The sequence below is a fragment of the Amia ocellicauda genome, chromosome 9 (genome assembly GCF_036373705.1).
Source record: "Amia ocellicauda isolate fAmiCal2 chromosome 9, fAmiCal2.hap1, whole genome shotgun sequence".
Lineage (NCBI taxonomy): Eukaryota > Metazoa > Chordata > Actinopteri > Amiiformes > Amiidae > Amia > Amia ocellicauda.
The window spans coordinates 3,467,492-3,480,072 of record NC_089858.1 but is presented as its reverse complement, the minus strand read 5'-3'; the positions used below and the strand labels follow the sequence as shown (position 1 = coordinate 3,480,072).

General features: G+C 40.8%; 1 protein-coding gene across 1 annotated transcript; it reads right to left on the bottom strand.

Annotated features, from left to right (window-relative positions):
* Positions 1-1,874: 1,874 nt before the first annotated feature.
* On the bottom strand, positions 1,875-12,065 carry ptges (prostaglandin E synthase). Its single transcript, XM_066712714.1, has 3 exons — positions 11,747-12,065; positions 11,253-11,335; positions 1,875-5,980 (listed from the first exon to the last, which is right to left on the bottom strand). The coding sequence occupies exons 1-3, from the start codon at positions 11,852-11,854 to the stop codon at positions 5,731-5,733; spliced, it is 441 nt and encodes a 146-aa protein (XP_066568811.1). The 5' UTR covers positions 11,855-12,065; the 3' UTR covers positions 1,875-5,730.
* Positions 12,066-12,581: the final 516 nt, after the last annotated feature.

Sequence of the window (12,581 nt, the reverse complement as noted above, 5' to 3'; positions counted from 1 at the left end):
CCAATTACAGAGCGCTGTGTGATTCCTCGGTGCTGCGGCTCCACGGGTGATCCAAACCTGCAGGTAGCTGATAAGTCTGTTGTCCAGTCTCACTGCCTCACTGCCTCACTGTCTCAGTCTCACTGCCTCACTGTCTTAGTGTCTCAGTGTCTTATTGTGCCTCACTGCCTCAGTGCCTCACTGTCACATTGTCTCAGTGCTTCACTCTCACTGCCTCAATGCCTTACTGTCTAACTCTCTCATTGCCTCAGTGCCTCACTGTCAAACTCTCCCCAGAACAAACCCTTCAGTAGTACATTTTAAGACCGTTTAGCATCCCTTATGCAGGCGTACCCCGGTGAATGTACCATTTCGATTTCAGGACTTTTAACATGGTTTTGAGTGACAAACGTGCAGTGATTTCCTATGGTCTTAACATTGGTTTTACTGTGCTTTACTACACTTTACCTTCAATAAACCACAATTTACCAAAGTAAAAAAAGCTTTATTATGATGTTATTCCTGTGGTCCAGTGTAGTTAAGCACAGTGAAGAAAATACACTATAACCACAGTAAAACCATGTTAAAAGTTCACCATTGTATTTTTGTATTTAATCAAGGTATACTTGAATATGGGATGGTCTGTATATTTACAAACACAGCTGAGCACAAACAACCAGTTTCCAAAAAGAAGAATTCAAACTTTAACAAGCAAGGCCCCTGTGCATGAAAAGAGCATATATGGTTTACGATGGTAACATTGTTAATTAGTTATTTAGGTTACCAAAACTCTAAAACTCACATTCCTTAATTTAACATGCTTAAAGCTGTATATTATGAGGGTGTATGAGGTATAGAGATATTCTCCGTGTCAACAGCGCGCACACAGGTCTTTCACAAACCTTCCTCACACTAAACCACTTCTACTTCTGAACTACAAGGATGAGTTAATGCAATAAAGAGGATTGTCACAATTCTTTGATGACATCGCTCAGATATTTGTAATTATAGCTTATTGCAAAACACATTATTTCAGTTCTTCCATTTTGTGGTGTGGGTTTTGGGCCTATATATTCTGGAAATATATTTTTGTGACAGGTCTTAAAAAAAAAAAGATATTGAGCCTGCAAGATTATGCTGACAGCAGAGGTTTGCCCCACATGCCTGGAAAATGGGCTCCTAGCAGAAAACAGCGCAGCGACAGAATTCATTGTCACGCTCTCTGGTACAGCTAGACCCAGATCACATCATCCCTGCAATAAGAGTCATGTGTGCACCGTGACTCTCTCAGCCTCCTCCCGACCGTTTTGTTTTTTTAATAAACAACAGATGTCCCCTTACCTCATTGTGTACTGATCCGATCTATATACCATCCCCAAAACTGCCAGTCTGCCTCTGCGGCCCGAGCCCTGCCCAGCCCTCATCTCGTGTCACAGCAGCACTATAGGCTCAGCGACACTAAGGGTCTGATTTTAAAAGTCTGGTTGACGTTTAGAGCCAGTTTGTTGTATGTGACATGTTGCAGTTTCCCAAATAAGCTCATTTATGTGTTACAATTGATTTAGAGTCTGTTTGCGGTTAGTAAGTTCCTGTGGATGTTGTAGTTTTTTTGTAGACTTGTTGAAGCTGTAAATTCAATTTTCCTTTTATAAAAGCAGAAATTATGACTAAGTTACGAGTATAGTAACAGATCATAAACTTTGTTGCAAACTAGCAACAAGTATTATTTCTCAAAGTCATTGTAAATATACATTTTGCAAGGGCAAATGTAGTTACATACATACATTCAATTATTTTATTTTTTTAGCTATTTAGTTTTTAGCTGTCAGGAGTTCATTTGGAGTCAGAAAAAACAGCAATTTCTGAGAAAATGTCAACTCACAGTTTTGAATTAATATTTGTTAAGTTAATTACCCTTTTGTTTTATTGAGCTATTATAAGAGTCTCTTGGTTGTAAAGTTGTACTCTTGGCTTCACTCCCCCTCCATAGACAATTAGAACACAGACATTAAACATAATATACAGTTACAATACACAAAAGGTAAGTATAGTATGTTTTCTTATTTTGAGGAATTCCTTAAATGTTTCAGGACAAATGGCTTAAGTAAAACACTGGTATAGAGGCCATTTAACTACATAACTTATTAGTGTTCTGCCATCTTTCCCTTTGTGAACATTCCTGGACTAAGAATATAAATATTGTAAAAACACTTTCGACAAGAGCCCTCTGTCTTGACACCACTGACTTACTACCAAAGCTCAATTTTGTGTGTCATGTAGTGTAACAGAAAACAAGAAGAGAAACTTTCTACTCCTACTGAGACACGCACAAGAAATGTATGGTTCGTTTGCAAATAATAAGGCTATTCACTCTACATTACCATCGCAAATGTCCAGCCCCCTCCCCAGCATGCTGACACAGTCATTTACATTCTGCCTAAAACAATTAAGGTGTAAGGGCACGAATATAAACTTGTACTACCGCACTGCATTTATTTAAGAAGAGTCTAGAAATAGCAACAGAGCACTATTACATTGTTGTGTGTATGAGAGAGAGAGATTTAGAAGTTAAATACAGTTCTTGACTGCATTTTCTTAGCATTTAATTAAGTTTAGGGTTTAATGAATAAATTATATTGCCTGTGTCCCACTAGGTGGCAGCAGAACTACATAACTCCACCTTTCAGCCCATAAGGAGGTTGAGGTCTTATTTCTCTACACTGTTGCCATCATGTGGTAAAAAGCCCTCACTGGGGAACACCATACCTGCTGTATCACATGGGTCTCAGTGTCTCCTGGCTTCTGGTCCAACCTATCTCCCAGAAACGTTCCTGCTCTGATTAACCACATAAGTGGGGAAATTAAATAATTCTCTATACAGGATGCAAATTATGTTACAGGTAGCATGCCTTGAATCAAGGAACAAAAACAAACAAACGCAAAGTTAAAGAGATATTTAAATAATCTCCTATAATGGCTAACTGATCTTTAAGTCATTTAGAGCTTGGGTTGGACCAAAAACCAGAAGATACAGTGGCCATTCAAGGAACTGGGAACTTTGCTGGGAAACCTGTGACCAGCAGAGGGCGCTCAACAGTCACAATTGACCTGCAGAGTACATTCCAAGGCACATCTGGATCTTTATTAATCATTCTGTTTACAATGCTTACATAGACAAACCACTTTTCCTTGTATATTTCACATTGACGCACAAGGCCTTGCTGTGTTGTTATAAAGTCCACCACAGAGAGCAGTGGGCCAAGCCCCCCTGCGTGATGAAACAGTTCTAATGAGGCAGGAACACTTGACATTCGATCAGCAAGCCCCTCGGGAATGTAGGTCTGACCAGTAGTCTCCGTTTTGGAAATCACAAACCTCCAGTGGCAAATGAAAATTCATATATAAACACTTTCGCGTGGATGACACAGTGATGATTAGTTCACGAAGTTTGAATACATTCAATGGTTTCGATGACCAAGTCGCAAGTCATGTTTCCACATGAACACTGCTTCCAACAAACGCACTAATGGTCACAGTTCGTATTCATTTTCCTTTGCCACTGTCAAGCAGTATCATGTTACATTAACTCTCTAAGGCCCAGATAAACCAAACCTTTAAAGGGGAAACAAATGAAAGCACAGACGATCTTTGAATTGTCCTTCACTCACTGCTGCCCACATAAAATATAACATAAAAACCTTACAAAGCACTTACCAAAACCAAGAAAATTATGATTTGTTAGTACTGTTCAACACATATTTTATTTTTCACTTCCTGGGCACAGCGAGATAATCATCACCCTCACAAAATAGGTCCAGAATAGTTTTAAAATTTAATTTCTCCACAGTGAAACCGATTGATCCAATTTTGGTTTTATAATATGCTACCTGTTGTCATTTGTTTACATTATTATTCATTAAAAAAGGTTTAGCTCTCATTTTGTTGTTTTTAGCTGTTTTTACGGCATAAACCTGAGTTGCAGCAGCACCACCCTTTCTTGCGGACGCCGAAAACAAAATAAACATTACCTCTTCCAGTTTGGCCTCTGCAGATGGGCTGGAAAAGACCCAAGGGAAGAGTTTACATAACCCCGAGCCAAGAATGCGGGGATCTTTCTGTGCGCTCGGCACGCTGGACTGAGCAAGGCCTGCTGGCGGAAGAGATTACATCTACAGGCCTCACTGAACTCTATAATGAACAAACTAACAATATGACACCAGTCCCACTTCAGCAATATCCAGAACTGCGGACACACAATAAGCACAATCTGATCTGAACTTCAAACGCATATAAATGCTGGAATGTGGTCTTATTATATTTTCCAAAGGCAGAGACCCAAATAAACATCTAAAAAACTCCCCTCTAAAGCAGTCCAGTCCAGGAGCTTTTAATGGGGCGTGTACTTGTTTGGCCTTCACCTCACCAGTGTTTAAAGATTTGGACACAAGATCAGTTGCGCAGGTGTTGTGGTAAATTCAGCAATTTTCGAGGTCCATTAAGGCAGCTGAATACTCATCAGTCCCCCAGAATAAGAGCACCCTTGGACTGATCACAAATGGTGTCCCTGGGACTCCCGAGTGGCTCTTGCCCACATTGGGCACTATGAGCTGAGATTTGCCGGTTCGATCCCAGCTCATATCATTAGTTGACCGTGGCCGTGAGAGCTCAGTGCCACCAGGGCTGGGCTGGGGTGGGTTAAATCAGCAGGGCTGATCTTGCCTCACTGCCAACGAGTGTTGCCTGCAGGCTTTCAGAACTGCTGGAAGGGACACACCGCCCCTCCAATTGGCACTGAACCTCTCATGTGGGCTGTGAGGCCAGCATTGTGAAAAGACACAGATGGACAGGGTTTGGTGATTTGCGGGGGACCTATAAAACTGACTGGTGGTGCATGGCTGGAGATCACTGCTCTAAACAGACTAGTTGAAACGTGTAGGAATGCCTTATAAGAGAGCCAAAGAAATTAGGTAAACATCGGCTTTACACCAAAATGTATTCATGATGACATTCTGAAACGACATTTGGAAAACAAGAGCTGCGTAGAAGTACACAGCTTTTGGTTAAAACAGTTGCCTGGAGTGCAAATAGCTTTCTAAAGGCCTGGGTGCCATATTTCTGAGGCTATGGATCAAGAAAACTTGCTTACAGTATAACTGAAATCAGTAAAAGCAATATTTAAAGACTGCAGGTGTCGAATCCATTACATTGTTCTAATCGTGACAAACGTTCAATTTTGGGAGGCTTTGCTTCCATCAAGTGATACCTGTTGGATTATAAGTTTTAAAGGGTTGACATGGCAATCCGTTGAGTGCTGTCCTCATAAATAGTGACAAGACACTGATGAATTCACACACCTCAGATCTATCTATTATTATAAGTACAAAATGCCAGTTTTGTAGTAATTTCTTTGCCATAAAACCAGGCCTGGCCCTCTATATAAAGCACGAACAAACTTTACAGTGAAAAGCTATAGAGTACTACCTCTGTCTTCCTCTGGGGTGCTCTTCACACACTGGCTCTTGCTAAAAAAACAAATACACAAAATGTCAACGTGTCTTTTAACTGATCCTGAAAATCTAGTCTAATCTTAATAGATTGTGTTTCTTAGTTTTTCCCTAAACTAAGGAGATTTCGAAGTATAAAATACATAAATGCGATGCTAGTTACTGTTCTCTATTGGTGGCTTTTTGACTCTGGAAGGCTCTGCTCTAATATGAGGTGGATGGTTTGAATCCTCCAGCTCGATGGGTTTCACCAGTGGGACGCCACAGCAAAGAGGACCTGCACTGCCATGGAGAAGCAGGGCACCTGAGCAAGGCTGTAGGCCACGGAGCGGGTGGGGGCCTTCAGGGCACACAGGTAGGCGACAGTGTGGACCAAACGGCCTACAAAGAACACCTGGAAGTGCAGTCGGGCTGTGAGCAAGGTCGGCTCCGTCAGGGAGTAAACCGCTCCCAGGAACAGGAATGGGAAAATGTTCTCCATGTCATTTTGGTGACACCTGAAACAAACAAAGGCAGGTTTAAATGACGTGATCTCACGTTTTGCTCACCAATGGAGCTGCAAAGAAAGGGCAGAGTCGGAAAGACACTTACCATCGCATAAAACAACGTAAAAACTTTATTAAACCATAACTAAATATTCATAATAACCTGGGGTGATGAGAACAGCTTTAAAAGCAGGCTTAAATTTCATTCTTGTATATTGTTGTTTTTTTCTGGACAGTGAAATCTGACAATAAAACCGAAGACCTTTGCTGCTCTTTGTGAAGAGAAGAAGCTCTTTCCTATGTTTTCTGGAGTCTAAGACCCATTTTAGTCATTTTGCGTAAGCAAGTCTGTTTATTGAAGCCTTAGTGCTGTTTTGCCTGTGCCAGACTGAAGCAACCACAGGAACAGGCTAAGCAGGGCACCAATGACAGAGCTCTTAATGTGTAGCAGGTGAATCACCCCATGGAAAAGACCATACATAGCGTGGCCCTGTGTTCTGCTCAACATCAGCTGAGAGATAGTTTACACACACTTCAGCCTTGACGTCCACTGCTAAACCCGCTCTGTTTCACTTTCCCAGAATGCAGTCTCACTCCCACAGAACAGAGCCCCACTTCAAATAGAAACCATGTTCAAAATGGCGATTGGGCAAGTCACAATATCCCATTTATCCCATGTAGCCGAGGTACTTAACACTGACGAGGAAAGTAGTATTTAAAACAATACTGATGTAATACGAGTAACACTATAATCAACAAATAAATTAACATAAAACTTTAAAATATATAATAAACCATAAATGCTGGTTTCATTCAAGGAGTTTGAGGAGGTGGGTGGATATTTTGGTAAAGGATCTCAAACACGTATTACATTTTCATTGATGTCAGGCTGATATACGGGACGTACAGAATGGCTTTGAAGTGCTGTGTTTTGTCCTGTAAGGAGCTTTCTATTTTCATCTAGAAGCTCTTGTAGCAGGCATCCTTGCTTTATTCACATGCTCCTTACTGGTTAAATATTATACAGTCATTCTAATTCTATCCCCTATATGCAGTTCCTATATGGTAAATGTATTTTGGCATTGTCTCTAAGCTCTTTGTAATCGCTATCCTTGAAAACTAAATTCAAAGTGTATTTGTGGTAAATGTATTGTATATTTGTTATTTATCTGTGTATTTTTTTTGTGCGGTTAGTGCAGATAAATCAAAACTGCATAGCCACATAATTTGTGCTATGATCACAAACAATGTGTTTAGGAGACTTCACACTATTAGATCATTGGTAAACTGTTGGCATGCATTAGTACCTCAAATGATTAACTCTTTCCTGCTGCTGTGTATTTGGCAAAATACTACAACCTGACCACAGTTTACGTCCAGAGGTTTCCTATTTCATCACAGCTCCTGATCACTCCGGCAGTGGTACCACCATCCTCCAGTCTGCGGAGGAATGTCTCATCTATAAAATCACTCAGGCGTGTGTCTGTGTTGTGTAAGTCTGTTTGGAACGATTCTGCTCATCATTCGGCTCGATACCAGTTTACAGCGTAATCTAAGAAACTCTGCCAGTTGTATATATAAGGAATGCCACGTAGCAGAGCTTTTCTGTTTATGAAGCTGACTTGAGTGTACAAATCTAGCCTGCAAGCCATGGATTCATTTTTGTTATATTATAGTCCTTAGCAGACACCCATATCACATTATACTGATGCATAATGACCCATTTACACAGCTGGGTTTTCACAGTGCCTTGCTCAAGGGTACAACAGCAGTGTCCCCCTATATATATACACTCACCTAAAGGATTATTAGGAACACCATACTAATACTGTGTTTGACCCCCTTTCGCCTTCAGAACTGCCTTAATTCTACGTGGCATTGATTCAACAAGGTGCTGAAAGCATTCTTTATAAATGTTGGCCCGTATTGATAGGATAGCATCTTGCAGTTGATGGAGATTTGTGGGATGCACATCCAGGGCACGAAGCTCCCGTTCCATCACATCCCAAAGATGCTCTATTGGGTTGAGATCTGGTGACTGTGGGGGCCAGTTTAGTACAGTGAACTCATTGTCATGTTCAAGAAACCAATTTGAAATGATTCGACCTTTGTGACATGGTGCATTATCCTGCTGGAAGTAGCCATCAGAGGATGGGTACATGGTGGTCATAAAGGGATGGACATGGTCAGAAACAATGCTCAGGTAGGCCGTGGCATTTAAACGATGCCCAATTGGCACTAAGGGGCCTAAAGTGTGCCAAGAAAACGTCCCCCACACCATTACACCACCACTACCAGCCTGCACAGTGGTAACAAGGCATGATGGATCCATGTTCTCATTCTGTTTACGCCAAATTCTGACTCTACCATCTGAATGTCTCAACAGAAATCGAGACTCATCAGACCAGGCAACATTTTTCCAGTCTTCAACTGTCCAATTTTGGTGAGCTTGTGCAAATTGTAGCCTCTTTTTCCTATTTGTAGTGGAGATGAGTGGTACCCGGTGGGGTCTTCTGCTGTTGTAGCCCATCCGCCTCAAGGTTGTACGTGTTGTGGCTTCACAAATGCTTTGCTGCATACCTCGGTTGTAACGAGTGGTTATTTCAGTCAAAGTTGCTCTTCTATCAGCTTGAATCAGTCGGCCCATTCTCCTCTGACCTCTAGCATCAACAAGGCATTTTCGCCCACAGGACTGCCGCATACTGGATGTTTTTCCCTTTTCACACCATTCTTTGTAAACCCTAGAAATGGTTGTGCGTGAAAATCCCAGTAACTGAGCAGATTGTGAAATACTCAGACCGGCCCGTCTGGCACCAACAACCATGCCACGCTCAAAATTGCTTAAATCACCTTTCTTTCCCATTCAGACATTCAGTTTGGAGTTCAGGAGATTGTCTTGACCAGGACCACACCCCTAAATGCATTGAAGCAACTGCCATGTGATTGGTTGGTTAGATAATTGCATTAATGAGAAATTGAACAGGTGTTCCTAATAATCCTTTAGGTGAGTGTATATATATATATATATATATATATATATATATATATATATATATATATATAATGCTATTATTGTCTTCTGTTTATCTGTTGTTTGTTGCTCAGCCTGCACTACATTATTATTCATTTCTTGGCAGATGCCCTTATCCAGAATACATTTAATTAAAAACTATAGCAGGAATTGGACACAACTACAATTTCAAGCACATATTTTAACGCTGTCAACAGATGGACCATAAAAACACATACCCTTGAGGCATGGAGGCACGGCACATGAAGACATTGAACAACCCAATAAAAACAACACCGTGCACAAAAGTAGCCATAGTTACATCAACATAAACTAACTTAAGAGTCTCGTTTGGCCTTTAAAAACGTTAAGCGCCTGGAGCACGTCTGCTATTAATGTTTTCCAACATTAAGAATGTTTTACACACCAAGCCTACTGCATGTTTAATCATACAGTTAACATACATGCACACTATATCCACTCCTACAGGCCAGCCCATTTCCCTTCTCCGGCGGGGGTAAAGAAGTAGGTCTCCAGAAACCAGACGACAGAAACACAAACCTGGAGCCGCCTTCCCTCTCCGGTGTCTGTAACCAGGAAGGGCAACAGAAGCATTTCCTTCAATTCAGACATTCAGAAAATGATTACATATTTGGTTTAAGGGTGGAAAGACCTTGAAATAATAAGATACTGATTTGTCTTAAACTTTGATTGAGATACTGTGTGTGTGGGGGGTAACTCTTAAGTTCTTTTATAATATAATGTTCTAGAGTTACTAAAGTCTAAAAGTCTAAAATTACAGCTATGCTAGTGTTTTATTCCCCCGCCTGCCCAATAGCTACACATTACCATGTAAACCCGAAGCAATCACACTGGAACAACATCACCGTTCATCTGTGTACAGCGAACTCTCTGTTAAGCTGTGGAACAATGCGTTGAAACTGTACATTTGTTTGTTTTTTTCTTCTTCTTGCGTTTAAGTGTAACAGGCAAGAGAAAGTGAAGTGAAAGAATGCACTTTTCTTTCGGAAATGAAATGACATGTGGATGCTGTTTTGCTCAGACACCAGAGTGGAAAGTTTCTGGAAGAGAAGCAGCTGTGCTTTTTTCCTCACAAAGTCAAGACCGATCATTTCCTGGCAGGCTCTGAATTTTACAGGACTCCGGAGACAACACAGCTGGATTTTTCTGCAATCATCCTAAACTCTCAAGCTACCATGTCTTTATTTACCAAGAAAAATAACCGTCTTCCTGTATAAGCCAAAGCCTGTGTTTTAAAGACAAAATACAAGAAAAATGCGCAATACATCTACAATTGCAAATGACTAACTTGTACCAAATAGATTTTTTAAATTAATTTATAAATACCAAAAAGGATTCAAAATAATAACAGTTGGGACCAGGTTCATCATTTGCAACTGGTATGCAGACTCGGTCTAGGCCAGATGTAATTGATTGAGGACATTGGCAATTAATCAAACCATTGTATTTATGTCTCTGTTTCCTTACTGTGTTAAATGTTTTTTTTTAATACCTTGTGTTGTCAACAACAGTCTTGTTTACCAGACTTCCCAATCTTTCAGTGCTGGTAACAATGTTTTAAACAAATGTTTTCATAAGGATGAATCTTTCAGTCTGCTCCCCTACAAAAAATGTTTGGATGCTTTCTCTCAATTTAGGCTACTGCAAGTAACAATATTTTTACACTGAAATAAACATCTGTTAAGCAGCTTGATTTTATTCTCTTGGCTTTGTCTAGTTGTGTTTGTTTTCTGCAGGTACCACAAAAACACAATACAGCTCAGGAGCTCAGATATCGCCAATAAACCGTCAGATAACGTCAGAGGATTTACAAATGTGAGGGAAATTATTATTCACAGTATTCATACATTCATTTTCTCAGTAACGTGTTTTATTCTAAAGCAAAATATGGAGATCACTTCATTTAAAAAAACAGCTCTACTTACTGTCTATATTATTCTATCCTACTTCACACAGGGTTTACTGGAATATACCCAGTACAAGAAATGACTTTTTGCTGCAAAGCTAGAACACACATTCAATAATATTTGGATTGAGCGTTTTGTGTGTGTTGTTATTACCCGGGTGCAATCCAAACATTTTACCAGCATCACACTATGATCTGTCCATTCAAACTGACCCACCAGCAAATCACAGATTTTTTGTTTTTTGTTTTGGGAGAGACTACTTTCTACTAATACAAAAATGCCATCAGCTGTTTGATTGCAATCGGGGCTGTGGTCCCTCACTGACCTCCTGCATCTCTCCACATCTGGGTCCTGTCTGCAGAGCTGCGCTCCTCCGTGCCGCAGCGCGTCCTCCGGGTTAGCAAACGCCTGCGGACACATCGGATACATGAGGTGGAAACTGTGGGTGAAGTAGCAGTTAGATTCATCTTCGTGAGTTATATTTATGTTTGCTGATTGGCTCCAGGCTGCCAGAAGGAGACCATGTCTTTTTTAGTCACAGCAATTAGCGTCCGTTACGTGAGAAACAGTCGCGTTTAACAGAACTGGGAGCTGTGCAGGAACAGACGCGCGGTTTGCAAGAGTCGTGTTTTTCCTGGAAACCTAAAGTCGGTACATTTACATTAAATGCGCATTAAATTACAACTGAATGCATTACATGTCTCAATCTCAGACCGTACTGGGGTGCATCTCTCGTTTTGTTTTTAGATTTTAGTTTCATAAAGTAAAGTAATACATCAATAAATATATACCCTCAAGCATGTCCACGCCGATACGTACCTTTTTGCGGAGTCGGACTTGTCCAGTGATAATGGCCACGATGTACATTTTGAGCACCAGAAGGGCGCTATAAAACACAAACGACGCGAAAACCTCGTTGTCCAGCATGTTGGGCTTTTGTCCGTCTGCGTCGTGTTACAGCAAACGTTTCCAGAACTGCACCGCTGGCTACATTGACACGCACATTTGACACACAAAAGCTGTGCAACTTTCACTGGAGAGCCTTAACCCCTCCGTGCCCGGAGGAAACCAGGTCTGTTTGTGCTCCGAGCAATAGCACTAGAATAACCAGAAGCCCCAGTGTGTTAGTGCTTATGATATATGAAATATGCTACAATTGATCAAGACATGCCTACAACCTTCAGTGTTGCAAGAGAGGCTCTGAAGGGACCTGAGGTCGGACTCGCATGAAGAAAAGGAGACTTCTAACTTCGTACAAACTCGTTTAAGTTTCGTTTTAATGTTTATTTTATATGTTACGTGTTATAGCAGACGTTTTCAGTGTACATCTGTAACACGTTCTTAGGGTTCATGAAAAGTATAACATTCAAGAAAGTGTCAAACTACCAGATGTTTTTCACATTAAATGTACAAGCTGAGCAATTATCGTGGACTATAGTATAATTGATCTCATGTCAAAGTAATCAGGCGATTTTCAGTATTAATAGTACAACTGTTGTTAACTATAAGTTGGTTTATATAATAATCCTTACACTTTTCTGTCTACGCGCTTTTCATGTTAGGGGGTCCCTCCTCCAGCACCAATGCATACGGTCACCACTACTCATCAGCTACTCAGTGGGGAGGTGGGCAGAAGGAGATGAATGCCAATGTA